Here is a 19,140-nt window from a genome sequence, read left to right as displayed (position 1 = left end):
ATAGCAAAAATGTCTTCGATTTCATGTTTGTCAATTAATATCTTGATATACACAAGCTTTCGGGATTGATAGCCTATATTTCGGTATTGAGCATCTGTACAGAAGAAGGAAGGTCAAACTGTCATTTGATAATTAAATATTCCATATATTTTAAAAAACAAAAACAAAACAAAACAAAAACTTAAAACTTGTACTAAAACTAATAACAACTAAACCAAAACATTGAAAACAAAAAAACAAAAACCTAAAACCTACTATAAAAACTAATTAAATCTAACTGGAATTAAACAACAAAAGTCAAAATGAAATAAAACAACATTTAAAAAAACTAATGAAAAAAAACATACTACATAAACGAATTAAAACTAACTGAAATTAAATAACAAAAGTCAAAATCAATCATATAATTCTTCAAAGGCTTTAAATATATTATATTCAGGTGTTATTTAAATAATGTACGTTATTTCATCTATCATTAACTGGATGTAAGGAGCTCAAAACAACAACAAACTTGTTGTTCTGAAGTGCTGTGGAAAATAAATTGCAATGAACCAGGGCCGCTCTATGCACAATATGGACAATATTACAATGTTAAACAAAGTAAATTTGGTTTCTCGTGAATATGCCAATTGTAATAGTCAACAAAGGGCTTTTAAATGTCTCATGGGCGGATGTTTCTCTGTGCTAACAGATCAGTGGACGGAGAGTCGTCGTGCGTATCTGCCTTCTCAGCCAATCAGAGGGGAGAATGAGTTTTTTTTTATTTATAAACAACAGTTTAGAAACTAAAACTCCTTGATAGGCGGAGGTGAACGATGCTAGTCCGTGGATTGCTGTTGAAGAAGGTTCTTCTGGGCGACCTTTGCACGCTTTAAATGGCGTAAAGCGTCTATCTACTTGCATGTGTACATTTATTAGCGTTTTGGGGACTCGGAGCGATGCATTTTGTTAGCATTCTCGTGCTTGGGATACTGGCCCCTTTATCACTGGCTCTACCGGTTCCAGTTGGTAAGAAACGCGTTTACTTTGTAACTAAAATACTGTAAGCCAATATGATATTGAGTTTAGCCGTTGATATGTTATTGTGAAGTGCGATGCAGCGATAAATCGCATGCCATTCATTTATGTTTCTTGTTATAGGAGTAACTAAAATCAAATAATTGTTCTTACATGTAAATATTGCTGTAAAATAAGAATGCGCTGAGGTTCATGTTAAGGTGAGTAACCTAGATGTGTTTGCCAATAAAATTGGATGTATAAAACCAGACAATAAAAAAATGGTAAAACTAGTAACATATTTACAAGCAAAGTAGGAACAATAAAAGGTAATTAGCACAACATAACAAACCAGTGCTCAAAATTAGGTTTGAAATATTATGTAGTGCTGTCAAAGTTAAAGCGTTAACTCATTGATTAATCACACGAAAATTATAGCCTTAATCATGTATTTAGATAGATAGATAGATAGATAGATAGATAGATTAATTGCACTGTTAATTTTGACCGCAGGTGATTCTTTAGCTTTACATTGGATGGTTACGTTAAAGGTAAGGTAAGGTTTGAGCAATAAACATAACTACCACATGCATTCAATTAAAGTATTAAATAAATGTTTGCGTATAACAGAATATTGGTTCATGTCAAACTACCCTCTAAATTATTATTATTATTACAAATAATTAATTGATTAGAAAAAGAGGAGGGGAGGATGACAGTGTGCAATGAATCAAAAAATGTTGAAGAGGTCCTCATAACATTAAATGTAGAAATAATTAACATATAACAAGTGGTCTTTGAATTTGGCGGGCAAAAAAATGCTGATAAAAAGACTTTTTAATTAAGTGACTAATCGTTAATTAATCAATAAAAAATCTAAAATGTGATTAATCTGATTAAAAAAAAATATTATTTGCAAGCTCTAATTAGATGACAATAGTATTAAATCCTTTGAATTTACTTAATTTGAACATGTAGGCCTAAATCAGTTGAACATGATTAAAGTGTGTTAAACTGACTTTTTCAAGGACAAGAGGGTGAATTTACGTCGGTTTACCATATTTTAATCATGTGTAATACTTTTTTCCAGTGCACAGGATAGACCGAGCCGAGATTTGAACCTGGACATTCGAACTTTGAAAAAAATTTCATGCAGAATGCACAGTTGGTCCTTCACAGTCGCGCCATGTTTTTGTGGCTCAATAAATTTTATTCCAGTACAGTATGTAAAACCTCAAAACCTGATAGAGGGACACAGTTTATCTGTCGCAGCGCATTGGTAGATGTGTGATAATGAGTCATGACTGGCTTGGTGTGCGATTAGATTCATTGAAGACTTCAAATTGGCCATAAGTGTTAATGTGTCTATGTTGTACTACAGTACAGTGAGAGGTCACCATTGGTGTTTGTCTTTTAAATCCCCACTCTATCTATCAATCAACTTGCTAGCCACTTAAAGTTAAATTTTAACTCACTTTAATACCCATGACTCAAAAGCACCTGCCTTACATACTCATCTACTCATCTCTTTCTGTTCAGACACGGCAGTAGTTCAGCTGCAGCAATGGGTGCCGTTGGGGACACGGCACATCTCGGAGCGGGTCCTCCTAAACGGGGTCCCCTATTCTGGTGCCACCCAAGAAGTCAACAGCATAATTCAGAGGATGTCGGCTGATTCGATCCCTCTGAGGCTCCTCGCCAACCAGACTGCGGTATCAAGTGAGATATCACGTTAATCAAATTCCAGTAGAATGTGTTTGTTGTGGATGGACTAGTGGTTAGGACGTCCGCCTGATGTCTTTGTTGCCAGGCAACCACACCATCCTTCGTTCCCGCGACTGTGTATTGGAGGGCTCGGAGCTGCACTGGACCGACCGGGTTTTCTACAACGGTTCACTCTACCTGTCCCTGGATCACTACGGGACCTGGGTAGCTCACACACCGCAAGCGACGGCCCTCAAAGCGTCATGGGTGCAGGCCTTGGGGAGTTCGGCGAGGGAGGGGATCCGTCTTCAGGACGCATGCATCAACCTGATGGAAAAACTGAAGCTTTCTGAGGACTGGTCAGGTGGAGTACTGCTATTCATGTTCATGGTGCACAAGTCACACATTCGTCTGTTTGCTTTTTCTCCTGTGGTACCTACTGTATACCCAGCTATTTGCTGAAAAGCTCACTGAAGATGCTAAAAAAAAAATCCCCAAAGCGCTGACTGACAGGGACTAGGTCAAAAGTCAAACAACGACAACAGCAAAAAAAAAAAAATGGAATCAGCAGTCTATTTTCATAATCAGCGTGACTAAATGGTGCATGGAGTATTTCTGCATGGAGGCGGTTTAGACCTAATACTGGTAATTTTGCAGATGAATGCACTGGCAGTTGATTTTAAAGTAAGTTAAAACTACAGCTGTCAAACGATTACATTTTTTAAGCAGATTAATCACGTCTTAGAATTTTGATTAATCACGATTAATCGCTTAATTAAAAAGTATTTTTATCAACATTATTTGCCTGCCAAATATGAAGAGCACCTGTTACGTGTTAATTCTTTCTACATTTAATGTTATGACGTCTTCAATGTTTTTTTCATCCTCCTCTTTCTCTAATCAGTTATTTACTTGTATAATTAAAAATTGGGGGGGAAATGACCCTAATATTTTGACATGAACGAATATTTTGAATGTCATACACAAACATTTATTAAATGCTTTGCTTTAATGCATGTAGTTATGTTTATTGCTCAAACACAACCTTTGCTATCATTAACGTAGCCATCTGCTGTCAGACTAAAGGATAATCTGTGGTCAAAATTAATAGTGCGATTAATCTGCATTAATACGATAATTTTTTGTGATTAATTAATTAACGCTTTAACTTTGACAGCACTTGTTAAAACACAAGAATGGAGACATGTATTTTAAGATTCGGCCTAAAACAATATTGAGGGCTCATAATGACTTTTTCACAATTTTTGTTCATAGTTAATGGTCACTAAATATTGTTTTACAACATTATCTATACTACAGTATCTGATACATACATTACTAATACATTAGAGCTGTCAAACGATTCCATTTTTTAATCAGATTCTTTCTTTCACTTCTTTCTGTCCCCTTTCATTTATTTTTTGAAGAATGAAATAATTTTTTTGAATTGAATTGAATTGAACCAGATTAATCACATCTCAGAATTTTGATTAATCACAATTAATCGCTTAATTAAAAGGGCTTTTTATCAACATTTTTTGCTCGACAAATTTGAAGAGCACCTGTTATGTGTTCATTCATTTGACATTTAATGTTATCAACTTTTTTTGAGCAACTGCACACTCTCATCTTCCTCTTTTTGCAGTGGAAAAAATGACCCTAAAAGTCTGAATGTCATACGCAAACATTTATTAAAATGCTTTACTTTAATGCATGTACTTATGTTTATTGCTCAAACACAACCTGTGTTACTTTTACCGTAACCATCCGCTGTAAAGCTAAAGGATCGTCTGCTGTCAAAATTAATAGTGTGATTAATCTGCGTTAATACATGATTCATGGGATACATTTTGTGATTAATCAATGCGTTAACGCTTTAACTTTGACCGCACTATATTGTATATTTGTCTCATGACAAATTCTTTTAAACAGGACAGTTTCTGGCAAGTACCACTCCACCACTGAGCAATTGCTATTGAGTACTAGACTACATTGTGGCACAAGCATATTTTATTGACATTCTCTTGTCATGTTTTTTTAGTTCCAGGGATTCCAATGCCTTACTTTCTGATCCCAATCTTGGGTCTGCTGGCCTTTATCGGGCTCATTGCTCTCAGTCTCTTCCTCTCCAAACAACAACAGGGTGAGTCATTTACATTCTTTCTTTGTTATAAATAATTTGTGTGATCTATCGCAACAACAAACGCAGCCTTTGTGGTTTGGGTCACTGAGTTTGGTAGGACTGTTAGCAAATGACTTTAATCAGGAATGAAAATATGCTTTTTCCTATCCGTTGTCAGATCATCATTTTTTTTTATCGTGCTTCCGTTAAATCACAAACTTTTTAAGCGGTCGCTGAATTATGTGTTTTCACATTGTACTTGCACATTGTAAAACTCTTGCTTTTGGGAAAGGAGAGACAATGGACTTATATTAAACACTGGGAGTAAAACGGCATAAACACAACGAGCACACTCACACCCCGACACTCAACGTACATACTTGCAGATGTCACATGCCAGTACTCCCCACCTTTTGAAGGCAAATGCATGTACACAGACACTAGAATATGTTCATGTATTTTGTACATGTTTTATGCTTACAAATTTTTGTGTGCTGATTAGCTCTATCCATATAAGTGAATAAGAGTGAAGACAATTTCCTTCAATGTCATTGAATGCCGAATCAACTTTTTACAGCATGTCCTGTCCTCACACTCCTGGAGGAATTTCAAGCATGGTCATGTGTTTTTTTTTTTTCTTTTCTTTTCTTTCTTTCTATCTTCTTAGGGCTGTGGCTCCCCGGAGGTAAGAAAACAACATTCTTGATGATTCTCTGTTAACAGCACTGGTTGGAAGATTAGTGGAAAAAGTTGAATATTTAATGCACTTTGCACACAGTAACTTTATTTTCTCCTGACTTGTCATCGTCTTGACCTCACTTGTTGTTTAACTTGAGCAACTGATGAACCCTGTGGGTAATCAGTTTTCTCTTGTAGGTGTTCTTGGTTCGATCGTACACTACCCAAAGGACATGGCAGATTTCCATCCAGAGAAAAAGGGCAACGGTTATCAAATCTTATGATTCAATGTCAAATTGTGAAAATACCGAACTGTAACAGCCCAAGTGTTTGTTTGTAGGACATTTGAATGAACCAATATTAGCGGAGCAGATAAGCCAAACAATCAATGATGAGAGGATGAAAATTTGGCAGAAACATTTACACTAGGGTAGACTTGAACGGGGATGTCAACCAATAATTTTCTTTTGTGTGGGCCGACACCGTGACTCCACATGAGCCCACAGTACCCTCTCTTGTTCTATTTCTCTCTTGTACTTTGTGATACTCCTATGACTTATTCAGTACCTCAAAAAATGACAGTATTTTTTTTATGCCTCCGGTAACAGCTTCCCAAATAATACATTAACGGCAATGTAATGTGTTGAGGAATATTCAGAAAAAATAAAAAATAAATATTCAAAAAAGCATTTTTTTTTAAACTGAAAAAACATTATTTAAAAAAAAAAAACAGAAGCCGGTGGGTGGTGTGTTTTTCTGAGTTTTTTTTTTTTTTGAATTACCTCTGAACTAAGTGACTTGTTGCAGACTCATTATTGGCAGACACTTTCCCACATACCTCCAACGTGCCTTCAACTATATCACCTACTGGCTCAGCTAAAGAACATGTCAATCAATCGGCATGATTTTGGTAAGCTAACAGTTAAGTTTCTACGGCATGCGGGAAAGTGTCTGCAACTTATAATTAGTTTTCAGTTTTTTATTAAAATAATTTTTTCTCCTGTTTTTCTGAATATTATATATTATATATTATTATATATATATATATAATATATTTTTCTGAATAATCTCCCCCCCTGTTTTTCAGTTTTTTTTTTAAAATATAAATATTCAGAAAAACAGAACATTTAAAAAAATTACACACAAAAACAAGCTCCCTCAGAACATTTGTCAGAAAAGCAGGAGTTTTTTTTCTTCAAGTGAATACAATACGTTTCTGTATTAATCTATTTTTTTTCAATTGATAAAAGCGGGTAGATTTTGCTGCTTAACTCATATTCCACAAACACAATATTAATCAGAATGCCGTATTTACACTAATGGGGGCACATACAACAAATGATTGTAAAGAGAGATTTTGGGTTGACTTCTTTAATGTCCTTGTAAGGCGGACTCCTTTTCTAAAATTTACAACACCACAGGGAAGAGTGTTGGTACCAACCCACCCAAATTTAAATGATTAAAAAGTCACCACATATATAAAATGAAGTTCAAATGATGGGAAAATCAAGCCATTCTCTCTGCTCTTGAATGTTGTGGGCATGTCTGCTCAAACCACACCCCACTCAACTATCAGCCATCAATCATATACCACCAAACCGGATGCTACTTCATCTAGCATCTTTCTTATGCTTACACATAACTACAGTACATATTTGAGCCCCATAAATATGTTCACTTAAATGCTACAGTAGCTCACATCTATCTGGTCATTGTGGGGATTTCCCACACTGTGATAGAAAGGTCCTCCTGTCCACATGTTGGCTGTTGCATCTGACTTAAAAAAAAAAAAAAAACGGTTTTACCTGTTTTTTTGCAATCATTTGCATAACATTAGTTGTCATGGCTGACAATGAGGCGTTCTAATGTGGCCACACCAGCCAAAATTGTTCCATACGCTAGCCATCAAGTCAAACCAATGAGGCAACAATGGTCCAAAAATGACATTTAGCTGGGGGGCAGCCGTGACCAAGTGGCTAAACTTGTCACCTGCCACCATGCGGACACAGTTTTAAGACCAGCCCTGGACACGGGCTGTGATGCCTCTGAGCCAGACACCATATCCTGAACTGCTCCTTGAAGGGCAAAACACTATCAAATGTTTGCTATGACGAGTCAATTGCAGTGGTCAACTTGTGTGTACAATGATAAAAAAATTCATCCATTTATTTTGATTTACACCAGATGGACTTTTGACTATTTGAATGCACTTTATCATGCACGCTAATAGACCAATGAGCACAAAAATATAGATGCAATTGCTAAAAACTACTTATTTTTATTTTGTTTTGTACAACTGAGTGAAAAGTTGTGTTGTTTAATATTAAATGTTCATTACCAATTGTCTTAACGTTATTTTGACTCACCAATCATAGCCATACTGCCAAATATTGAAAGGTGTAATTACAGGAGAGTTATGGTTTAATCTGTTACATGTATGTATAAGCCTTCTCTGCACAATGCTTATGTGTTTTTGTTTGTATAAATGTAATTAAAGATCATTTTATCACATATTCTAAATCAGAATTTAATGCATGCAACTCTGGTTAATATTAACCTGTTCGTTGAAATAAGCCATTACTCTTTATAGATTTTAACTGTGGTGTTTTTTGCTACATTTACGTGAATTAATTTAATTGTTTTTGCAAAAGTACGACTGTTTGACTGGTTTTGCCAAACAATGTCAAACTCCTTGTTGAAAATTTAAATAACGATATCACCTCCTTTGCGATAGATGGCGACGTTGAGCATCATTCCCCATTTTTGCCCGGAAATCCGCGCAGCATAGTCACCAATCACGTAGGGATATTTCAACCAATCGCGTGGCTGTCTGCGGGATTTAAATAATGTGGCGTCTTTTCAAAAAATATCGGAAGGCAGTTGAAGAGGCTGCTACAGAGGCTTGGTCAGCTTTCATTGTGCTTACTAGACTGTGCTTCAAATTACGTGCTGAGGGTGAGTAACGCTTACTTTGGCGGGACGTAATCGAAACTTTTTAAGGGCTGCGTTTACCGTGCAATCCTTCCCCCAGAAAGACAGCGCGAGAGGAAACTAAAGAGAGAGCGAGAGAGTAATACTGACAATGGCGCAGTTCGGACTGGAAAACGACATCAGCAACACTCTGAAGCTGGACATCCCCATTACCAACGCTCCGATTGCCCGCTGGCAGAGAAAAGCCAGCTCGTCCAACACGTCTTCGACTGGCTTGTCCCCTATGAAGTATGCCAACACCTCCCTGAACACTTCTAAGACGCCGGGTAAGACGCCGAGTAAGACGCCAGGTAAGGCATGGCGACGGTAAAATAAGCCTTTTGATAGTTCTCAAATGACTAGTACAGTAATGTGTAGTACAGGGGTCCTCGGTTTACGACGTACGTACAAGTTCATTGCGTTCTCTTCGCCCATAAGAAAAAACAAAATGCATATTTACAGTACAGTATTGTGAGTATGTTAAAGTCATTACTACGGATGGAAACGCCAATTCGCTTTTATGACTACTACTACTAGTGGTATTATGCTAATAGCAAGACTAACTTGTGTGCGTGTGCGTGTGCGTGTGCGTGTGCGTGTGCGTGTGTGTGTGTGTACCAACCACTAATTTGAATATTTCATATGACATATTTAGAGGCTTGAATAAGTCATAACAATAGAATTTTTTTTTCTGAATGCCCAGTTTTCACACAATGGCAGTTTTCCGAATAGCACAAAGTAATCACGGAAAATGCATTATAACACATCAGGTTCACAGCATATCAAAAACTGTGATTTATAATGGGAGTCAATGAGCCAAAATCGGGCATTATTACAACAACTTCGTGTGAATCTCTCCCTCCTGTTTGGTAATAATTATAAATTACAGCATGGCGCCAATTTGAACTTCTACATTTTTTAAACAATCCTGGTAAAATGTCAGGTCCCTAGTGTATTTTTTTTCAAATGCTTTTTCTTTGATGAAAAACAGAAAATGGACAAATAACGGCCAGGGGTTTTAAACGTGCGCACGCTGCTAACCTGGGCTAGACTAAGCATGACGCGGAGTGTAGAGGCAACCTCATGAGTCATGAAGCAACATGAAGAATCGATTACTGTACACTAATCTCACATACCCCCTCGACCCCCACCCCTCGCATGTGAAAATCCGTGATATTGAAATGATTAATCAAATTTAGGCTATGGAGCTTTTTTTATATAGTCCCCTATTTCAATATACTCCGCCATCTTTTTATTTTTTAAATATACTTTTACAGCACTTAAGGTCTTTAAACACACTACTACCCAGATATCCGAGGATAATGGTTTTGATTTAATCGGGAGAAAGAGAATGCAACTCAGACAATAGACAACTTGATCTGCCATGATAAGGTAAATTAGATGGGTAAAATACGGCAACTCGTGTAATATATTATAATTAACCTTCATGTCAGTTATGCCTTGAATTTATAAGAGATTCAAATGGTTGACAAAACTAACTGCGCTTTCCAGTTTGTCCACTTGTGAACATGTTAAGTAGCACGACATACAGTAGAAGTCCCCTTCCAAATGGGAACCAAAAACAACAGTGTCATTTTTAAATGTGATGATCAAATGCGTATTTTTAATCTCATATAGATATTTCAAAATGTAGCAAAGTTATTTTGACTACATAGGTAGTTGTACACATTCGTAGAAATGTTAGGAAAAAATATATAATATTTCACAGTAATTTGTTATTTTATTAGTGAAAATTTTAATGAAATTTCATCATGCCATTATGTTGTAACTAAGCAATTTTATGATTTTCAGTTTTTATTTTTAGGCTTTCAATGTCAGGTTAGGGTTAAAAATTAGTAGGGGTGTGAATTGCCCAGTACCTGGCGATTCGATTCATCGGTCACGATTCGATTTGATACAGATTAATCCCGATGAAAATCTATAAATTGATTATTGCGATTTTTTTTCTTCTTTTTTTTCCCTCAAATTTAGCAAATATTAATCAGTAAACTTGTACATGTACACTATAAGATCTGTATGAAAATGTATTTATTTATCTGACAATTGAGGCTTAGAACTGAGCCACTGCATTTAACAAACAGGTTGCAGTCTGTTTCATGTTTGAACAGCACTGAAATAAAATATTAAGGCTTAATGTTCCATTAATATAACATTGTTCCATGCTTAATGTGTGAATCCTAACCCTAAGTAAGACGTTTTGTTGAATATTCCCATAAAAAAATTGATGTTTAAATATCGGTTCCGCCACACATCGAATTGATTTGAGAATTGCGCGCTGTAATATCACGATATATTGCAGAATCAATTTTAAAAAAAAAGAAAAAGGGGGGGGGTGTTCATAATGTAATTTGGTTTGAAATTGTCTTAGATTATAGTTTAAGGTTTCAAAGTAAGATTAGGGTTTTAAAATGGGGTTAAAGGGATACTTGACTCATTGACGGTTTTCAGCATTAAAAAGTTAATATTTTGTCCAGAATGACTTTGATAACTTCATTATTTTTCATGTACCAATAATAACTTTTAAAACCATTTTTCCACTTGCTGTCAACTGAAGATGACATCACCTATGGTGAGGAGGTAGGGAATGACCAATCATGGCTCAGATTTCTGACTAAACCCAAAAAACAGGTAAGCCATGATTGGCCGTTACCTACAGTTCTTCCTCAGCACAGGTGATGGTAAGGTAATCGTAACAAACTAGGATACCGGCAATGCGTTACATACAGTTGCGTCTGGGTTTAAAATTCAGGTTTCAAACTAGGATTATGGTTTCAAAATTGGGTTTCAAATTCCAGGTGTCCCTCATGTTATGGCGGAGTTCCTTTCCTGCGGTGCTGACGTAACCCGAATTGGTATGTAAGTCATAATGCGCCGTAGTCCATCACTAACCTAAATCTAACACAAGAATGTTTGAGATCTGTACACTGCACTAAGCATGGCGCAGCGTGTCGTCGGCCAACGCATTTAATGTGTGTGTGCTGCAGTGGAACAGCAGAGATTGGCAGTGCATGGGGTAGATGTGAACTGCCTTTGCACCTGCGCTGTGATGATTGCTTGGTGTATCTGATAAAGAGATGGTGGCGGAGTGATTTCAGCCTTAAAAAAAAAAAAAAAGAGCCTTTACCAGAGTATTACAGAGGAATCCGTAATGATGAACTCATGCACTCCCCCTCTTTTTTTATTTTTTAAAGCTGCTGATAGTCTCATTTCTCCTTATGAGTCTAGCCAGGGCTTTCTGTTGAAATTCTGACAAATAGGTTTTTCTGACCAAACAAGTGGGAGAAGGCAGGAGGCTACTTCCTCTTTGGTCGCTTTCCATCTAGTGCCAAATATGGCAAAAAGCCTTATGCCAGGCGTCAGCTGTCTTGTGGTGGAGGCTGTGTGAAGACCCTGTACAGGAAATACTTGTAGGTCATTAATATGGATGGGGGGAAAAATCAAATGGATAACTGAGAATTCCTTCTCACGGCATGTGATCGTGCATTCTTATGTATGCAGCTGCGCAAAACTCGCTCATCGTGTGCCATTTCTAACCTGGAAACCTCATTTGTCGGACTGTCGTTTACCGAAGACCCCAATGTTCCTTAAAAACAAACACCTGGACTCATTCTGTTGTTGGGTTCATTTGAAAAAGCTCCCAAGGCAAAATGAACCTGGACCACTTTGAGTTCATATTACCAAATAATTAGACCACTTGTAAAGGTGTTTGTTTGAATGGGTACGAATGTTGCAGGATATGATCCAATAAATGATCTGAAACGTAGCTACGCAACAATTACAGTAATCCATTGTTTTATCATGGGGGTTACATTCCAGACCTACCCAGCAATAGACTAAATCCAGTAAGTAGCAACAAAGTATTTATTGTATAGTACGACTGTCACAGCTCACTTTTTGACTGGGGGAAAAAATGGCAGCCCCAGCCTTGAGATTGGTTCAAAATGGGTGGATTTTTGTGTTTTTTTTTCATATTTAATAAAAAACAAATGCATCTGAAAAGCTGGCAACCAGTTCAGGGTGTACCCCGGCTACTGCCCAAAGGCAGCTGGGATAGGCTCCAGCGACCCTTGTGGGGATAAGCGGTTACCAAAATGGATGGAAGGATCAGAATAGCATTTTTAGACTAGTGGGAGTGCATGGAACATATTGTAAAGAATTGTTTACTTCCCCTTTTAAGCAGTGTGTTGACGATTTGCCTTTTTATTTTTTATTTATTTTTTTATTTTTTTAAATAGGCAGACGGAAAGCCACGCCGTCAAAGATGATGGGAGAGGACCGCTTCATTCCCGTTCGTAATGAAAAACAAATGGAGGTGGCAAGTTTCTTGCTCTCAAAGGAGACTCGACCCAAGGAAGAGAGCGTTTCAGCAGTTTTGTTGGCAAGCCACCTTGAAATCGTCTTCAGCATACTTTACAGAACATTCACGTATGAGTTTAATGATTTCTGTAATCCTCGGGTATGTTGTCCTAGGAACAACAAAAGACGTGGTCCATCGCGTTGAACGGATGCAACCTAGAAGAGGCCCGCATCCTGCAGTTCAGTGGGAAGCCAACAGTTAACCCAGATGGTAACACCGCCACTCTGCTTTAGCTAGCAAATAAATCCAAAAGGCTTGCTTTATGCTATATCGTTCGGTTGATGCTATTGGGAAATGTATCATGGCGGCGTAAGAGGGAAAATCCCAAGCCAACTATGCTTTTTTTTTTGCAATTTGGATTATTCATGACTATTGTCACTTGAAATGTATGTGGAGGGGTGCTCAGGAATGGGCACTTAGACCTGAAGTGTAATACTAGCCTATGAATTGTCTTCTTTTCCAGGCCAACACAACTCCTTGAAGTCCCTCTACAGTCACACCATAACGCCCATGTCCACCAAAAAGACACGACACATCTCGTCGACCGCCGACAAAATCTTAGACGCGCCTGACGTCCGGGATGATTTTTGTATGTTTTGCCTCCCCTATAGTGGTCCAAACCTGTATTGTGGTATACGATGTTGACTTTTTTGGTCCCACCCCCAGATTTGAATCTGCTAGACTGGAGCAGCCGCAACGTTATGGCGGTGGCTCTCAAAGACAGCGTGTACCTGTGGGACGCCACTCAGGGAAATATCACCCACCTCATGACCATGGACAATGACGTGGACTACATCAGCTCGCTGTCCTGGGCCAAGGAGGGCAGCTACCTGGCAGTTGGCACCAGTGACTGTGCAGTACAAGTCAGTTTCTTTTTTCTTTTCTTTTTTCTTTGCAGCGTTTTTTAAGAAAAGTGTCCAACAACATGGCATCAAACAGTTTATGAAAGCGGAATCTTATTTCTGAGGGTGTTAATGAAAGTTAACACTTGGAAACATTTTCAAGCTTGTTTGTTTTTGGGTGAAAATTGAAATAAGGAAAATTTTAGAAGGGCGGCAGGGCAAACAAAATGCTAAACTTGTTTTTGTATAGCTGATCAGTTATTTTTTTGTGTGCAGAAAAAAAAAATCTAATCTAAATGAGGGGGAAAAATACAACAACAAAAAATAGCATTTTTTGGTTGTCATTACAATTTTAATTTATGCATATCAGATTTTGTTAAAGTCAATTTAAATTAGATTTTTTTTGTTGTGGGAGGCAGGTCAATCAAAATGTGTTTTTTTTTTGTTTGTTTGTTTTCCACTTTGGAACTTTTTTAACCATTAAAAAAAATATTTCCCCAACTCTCAAGGAGGGTGGCAGCTTTTTTACAAAAGACAGAAGTCAGTTTGAACGTCAATTGCTGCTGTCGTGGCAGAAGCTGCAAAACGACTGTTTTTTCTGAGGAGACAAAAAAAAGAAAAGGGGAGGCTATCCGGAAAAAAGGACACTCTAGGATCAGCATTGGCCCGGCTTTCACTTGTCGTAACATAATTTTTTATGTATACTGTATGTGTGGGGAGATATGAAATTCTGGTTTATTTTTGTGTGTGAAGGTAATAAGATTTTTTTTATTTTTTTTTTATCCCATAGTTAATTTCTCCCTGTATCTGCTAACTGCATTGTTTTTTTTTTTTGTTGTTGTTGTTGTTTTTTTTTTGTAGTTGTGGGACGTGGAGGCAGAGAAATGTCTTCGCAGCATGAACAGCCACTCTGCACGAGTCAGCAGCATGAGTTGGAACAGCCACATATTGTCCAGGTATTTTCATGGTGTTTAATTTATTTTATTTTATTATCATTATTATTATTATTTTTTCCCAGTTTGTCTTTTTCGGGCCGAGCACCTGTAATGGAACCATTTCGGAGGTGGTTCTAAAACGCCGGTTGAGTAGGGGTGGGCGGGGGCTACGTCATCTCTATCATATGATTGGCCAGCGAACACATTTAACTTAGTGTCACCAAATGAAGGAAAATACAATAAACATTGTTTTACAACGATGCTGAACCATATTTACAATTTCATATGTACTAAAGAATGAAACAAACGCAAACTTACTGTATTTATGCCTTGAAGGTGGAAGGCTGTGTCTCACTGGCTTACAGGGGCAGTCAACCCCAAAATTTTCTTAAATTTTAATAAACTTATTGTTCTGTGCAGCCCCACTCGTTAAAACACTGTATTCTGATTAATAATGCATCTGTAGAATTTGAGCTAAGCAGCTGAATCAACCGTTTTTTATCCATCTGACAAATCACAGCTCACTTGTTTTCTGAAGTTTACATTTGTTGTTACCTGAGCAACTGTGATGTCACTTTCAGTCATCAGCAAGGGGCAAAATGGCCGCCCCCTGAGAATGATATAAATGGGTCGATGTCGCTGTTAAACAAATTTTCTACAAACTCAATATTACTCAGAATGCAGTTTAGTGAGGGCCACATATTGTTGTAAAGTAAATTTCTGGCTTTCCCTTTTGAACCTGGAAATTTCATCTGTGAAATCTTCTCTGTATATTATGGGCTGTTCTTTGTGACGGGAATTCAGTGGCCTGGACTCGCCACTCGTGAAATGCTATGGCACAACCCCACACGCTGTGAATGTGCCAATGTTGAGGCTAATGAAAAAGTTGTATTTGTCTGCTTTCCTGCTCCTCCACTACTTACCAACTCCAAACTCACCCCCGTTCTAGTGGCAGCCGCTCAGGTCAAATTCACCACCATGACGTGCGGGTGGCGGAGCACCACATCCTCACGCTACAGGGCCACTCCCAGGAAGTGTGCGGGCTGCAGTGGTCCCCGGATGGCCGCTACCTAGCCAGCGGTGGCAACGACAACCTGGTGTACATCTGGCCCCGCGTGGCCCAAGGCCGTACAGATGTCAGCCAGTCGCTGCACACACTCAGTCTCCACAAAGGGGCTGTCAAGGTGGGCTACAGAGTTGTTTGTCCTACTAATTTTCCAATGGGGAGTTGTGAAAACTACCAGGTTCAAGTGAACGTTTGTTTTAAATAAATGGTCGAATAATGATTTTAATCTTTTAAATAAATAAAGTTAATAATAAAGTTTTGAGGTTTTTAAAGTTTTTTTTTTTCTCTTTATTTAAAAGACACTGAAATTTCAGAAAGCGAAATCATGATTTTTATTCCCCTTCTTGACTCTTCTCATAATCTTTTGTTTTTATTCTCAAATAACTTGTTCTCGAATACAACTATTGTAAAATTACCACTTCAATTACAAACCAAATTGGTTCCTTACACGTGACTATTCTTGTAAAATGAGCACTTAATGAAAAATAATACTTTCAAATAAATCTGTTACCGTAAAACTACACTTTAATTTCAAAACTATTTTTTCCTTTAAATATCACATTTTCTTATGCAATTACCCCAAATATTGTGAGTAATTTACAACTATTCTTTGTTACTCTCTTAGGCCACAGTATTAAAGCTTTTGCCATTTCTTGCTTCAATTTTAAAATTTAATATCTACATGTTTGTCTCATATTGCAACTTCAATTGCTGTTATACAACAATTTTCAGCTCAAATAATTTAGCATTTGTACTTTTTTAGGCTTTGGCTTGGTGTCCATGGCAATCCAACATCCTGGCTTCGGGTGGCGGTACCTTGGACTGCCACATCCGTGTGTGGAACGTCAACAGTGGCTCCTGCCTCAGCTCACTTGACACACAATCCCAGGTAAACGACTAAACGAACGAAGTTCATTGAATGAAACATTTGAAATGCTCCGCATTCATGCCAATTTTAATTTGGTGCAAATATTTCCACACTTTTTTTTCTTTTCTTTTTTTCCCCATGTTTATTTGTCAATTTAATATAATTTGACTGATAATGATGGAGACACTTAAAAAAAAAAAGAGGCTTTTTTTTAGTTTAGGGTTCTGTCAAAAAAAGGCTTTTTTTTTTTTAGTTTAGGGTTCTGTCAAAAAAAGGCTTTTTTTTTTTTTTTTTAATGCTGCGTTGGTTTTATGTGTAAATGTCTCCCATGCTGAAGCACCCATGCTTGAATTCCTAGTTAAAAAATATATATTTTTAATTAAGTCATTCTCAGGTATTCTCTTCTCTTCAGTGTCGTTCACACCGGCTTTTTTTATTTATTTTTATTTTTTTGCGAGATTTTGCTCTGAGTTGGGTTCGAATTAATCTCACTTTGCATGGCAGGCACGTTCTTGAAAATGGGTTTAAACAATTGTGCAGTTGTTAAGGAACCAAAATAACATTAATGCAATCTTTTATCTTCTGTTCTTGTATTACTGTTTAACGTTGTTGTTTGCATTCATTGTAAAGAAACAACAACTTTGCTTCTCACTTTGTAATTTGTAATATAAAATTATTTTTTGTATTTGATACTTTATCAACGTTATATCTTGTTTTGTTTTTTTAATTCTGTCATATCTGGCTCATGTTTTAAATTCATGAAGTTTTATTTAATGAAAATAACTGTTAAAAGTGAATTATATATATATATATAAAATTTGTCATTCAGGACGTTTACGATTTTAATCTAATAAACGCGTATATTTAAATGTTTCATTTATTCAAAAATGATTCCTGTGCAAAATGTTCAGACAACAATAATATATACTGCTTCTAAATCAGTTTTAACATTCATAGTTACTTAATTACAATTCACAATCACATTTAGATGTAACCGACCATAAGAGCTTTTGATAATCTAGAAGACAAAATTCGGTTTCACGATTTAGCAAATTTTCAACAATTTAATTTTCAAAATGACAAATAATCGAATTAATTCGATTTATTGTTAAGTAAATAACATTTACCACCACAAACAGAACAAAAGTACCAAAAATTGGTGCTGTTACTGGTATCGATACCCCGATACTGACAATTGGAACTGAACTGGCTCAAATGTGAAAGGTAGCTATCCCTTCTTGAACAGCGCATCCTTGGGGTGTGAATTGCCTAGTAACACCAAACCTCATCTTAATGTTTTAGACTTATGATAATCGAGCCTCTGCTGACCTTGATTGCAAGGTTTTGGAAAAGACTCAAATTTGGCTTCATTGTCTGTATGAACACTGCTTTGTTTACATTGTTTAATGTAGGTATCCTTGGAAAATGTTGTATAAGGTCCTAGGACCCAACAATTTGAGGAAACATTTGACGCATCTACGTTGCTATGTTTGGTATTCTACTCATGCTTTGCTTTTTAACGTTTGGACATCTTTTAGGTGTCTGCACTTGCGTTTGCTCCCAACTACAAAGAGCTGGTCTCGGCACACGGTTTCACTCAACATAACCTGGTCATCTGGAAGTACCCGACCATGAGACGAGTTTCAGAGCTCAATGGTAAGTGTTTCTTCTCGTCAAATGGGAAGTGACTCAACTACCCGCTGGTACTCAATGAGCCAAGTGTCCCTTTAAGATTTTCTGACATTTCTCTCGTTTAAACATTCACTGTTCAAACATTCCTGAAAGGAAAAAAAAAAAAAGGTCCACTACTGTAAAATTGCATGCTTATAAAGAAAACAAAAAACAGCCAGGTTGCCAAAAGTGAACAGTGATCTAGCGAAGAAACACTGTAATGGCTTTTCCATTCATTTCCGATCCACGGTGTTAAAATTCTCCCTGCACCACCCCCAGGTCACATGGAGCGAGTCCTCAACATTGCCATGAGTCCAGATGGTTCCACGGTGGCCAGTCTGTCAGCGGATGAGTCCATTCGCATGTGGAAGAGCTTTGAGGTGGACCCCAAGAAAAAATCCAAAGACAAGACGCCACTTTCCCTGAACACGGCCTTAACTCGCTCCATCAGATGATTTGATTGGACTAGAGCAATGCACTGGCATCTTAATCTACAATTTTTTAAATATTTTTTTGTACAAATTGCATTTGCTCAGTTGCTTTTCAAATGTACTGCATGCATTGTGCTATAGAAAATGGATTGTTTCCTTGATCATTGAATTCTTCTTCTGTCAAACTTTTTTGCATACATTGACGTTCAACTTGTGAATAAAGTTTTTTTTTTTCCTAATACATATTTTCAGTTCTATAAATAGTTGGTTTAAATGAAAATATGATACTGGAAAAATGCAATGGAATACAATACCCACTGTACAGATTACATTATCAAGAGTCCTATAGCATTGACTTTGTATTTTTTTTTTTTCTCCAATTTTTAAAATGTATTTTTCTTGAACTTGGGTTGCTTGAATTTCATTCTTGCCGTGGCCAGCTGAAGCATTCTGAAGTCTTTAATCCATCCAACTATTTA

At 37.1% G+C, this 19,140-nt stretch overlaps 2 protein-coding genes across 7 annotated transcripts; both read left to right on the top strand.

The window, feature by feature from the left end:
• Window positions 1–793: 793 nt before the first annotated feature.
• On the top strand, window positions 794–8,026 carry LOC144044387 (uncharacterized). 2 transcript variants are annotated; one of them, XM_077558767.1, is made up of 6 exons: window positions 794–1,008; window positions 2,536–2,715; window positions 2,807–3,064; window positions 4,742–4,843; window positions 5,490–5,507; window positions 5,699–8,026. In XM_077558767.1, exons 1-6 carry the CDS (start codon window positions 939–941, stop codon window positions 5,782–5,784), a joined length of 714 nt encoding a protein of 237 aa, XP_077414893.1. In that variant the 5' UTR covers window positions 794–938; the 3' UTR covers window positions 5,785–8,026. The 2 variants fall into 2 exon arrangements, with proteins under 2 accessions (XP_077414893.1, XP_077414892.1); XM_077558766.1 differs by having other exon boundaries at window positions 5,686–8,026.
• Window positions 8,027–8,173: 147 nt separating this feature from the next.
• On the top strand, window positions 8,174–19,065 carry cdc20 (cell division cycle 20 homolog). Of its 5 annotated transcripts, none has more exons than XM_077558761.1 (12): window positions 8,174–8,455; window positions 8,536–8,781; window positions 11,287–11,343; window positions 12,727–12,869; window positions 12,962–13,058; window positions 13,312–13,437; window positions 13,515–13,711; window positions 14,552–14,646; window positions 15,575–15,809; window positions 16,455–16,580; window positions 18,098–18,215; window positions 18,510–19,065. In XM_077558761.1, the coding sequence occupies exons 2-12, from the start codon at window positions 8,583–8,585 to the stop codon at window positions 18,683–18,685; spliced, it is 1,569 nt and encodes a 522-aa protein (XP_077414887.1). In that variant the 5' UTR covers window positions 8,174–8,455; window positions 8,536–8,582; the 3' UTR covers window positions 18,686–19,065. The 5 variants fall into 5 exon arrangements, with proteins under 5 accessions (XP_077414887.1, XP_077414888.1, XP_077414886.1 ...); XM_077558762.1 differs by having other exon boundaries at window positions 8,532–8,757; XM_077558760.1 differs by having other exon boundaries at window positions 8,532–8,781.
• The last annotated feature ends 75 nt before the right edge of the window (window positions 19,066–19,140 follow it).

Source organism: Vanacampus margaritifer, chromosome 2, assembly GCF_051991255.1.
Source record: "Vanacampus margaritifer isolate UIUO_Vmar chromosome 2, RoL_Vmar_1.0, whole genome shotgun sequence".
Taxonomy (NCBI): domain Eukaryota; kingdom Metazoa; phylum Chordata; class Actinopteri; order Syngnathiformes; family Syngnathidae; genus Vanacampus; species Vanacampus margaritifer.
The sequence above is the reverse complement of the archived record's forward strand: the minus strand, read 5'-3'. Positions and strand labels throughout refer to the sequence as shown.

Bases quoted from the DNA above. Each gene is read 5' to 3' on its own strand.
- LOC144044387 (XM_077558766.1), top strand. From the start codon at position 939: ATGCATTTTGTTAGCATTCTCGTGCTTGGGATACTGGCCCCTTTATCA. The intron at 1,009-2,535 runs GTAAGAAACGCG...CTTTCTGTTCAG, and splicing joins GGCTCTACCGGTTCCAGTTG to ACACGGCAGTAGTTCAGCTG. The intron at 2,716-2,806 runs GTGAGATATCAC...CTTTGTTGCCAG, and splicing joins CAACCAGACTGCGGTATCAA to GCAACCACACCATCCTTCGT.
- cdc20 (XM_077558761.1), top strand. From the start codon at position 8,583: ATGGCGCAGTTCGGACTGGAAAACGACATCAGCAACACTCTGAAGCTG. The intron at 11,344-12,726 runs GTATGTAAGTCA...TTTTTTAAATAG, and splicing joins TGCTGACGTAACCCGAATTG to GCAGACGGAAAGCCACGCCG. The intron at 12,870-12,961 runs GCAAGCCACCTT...ATGTTGTCCTAG, and splicing joins GCGTTTCAGCAGTTTTGTTG to GAACAACAAAAGACGTGGTC.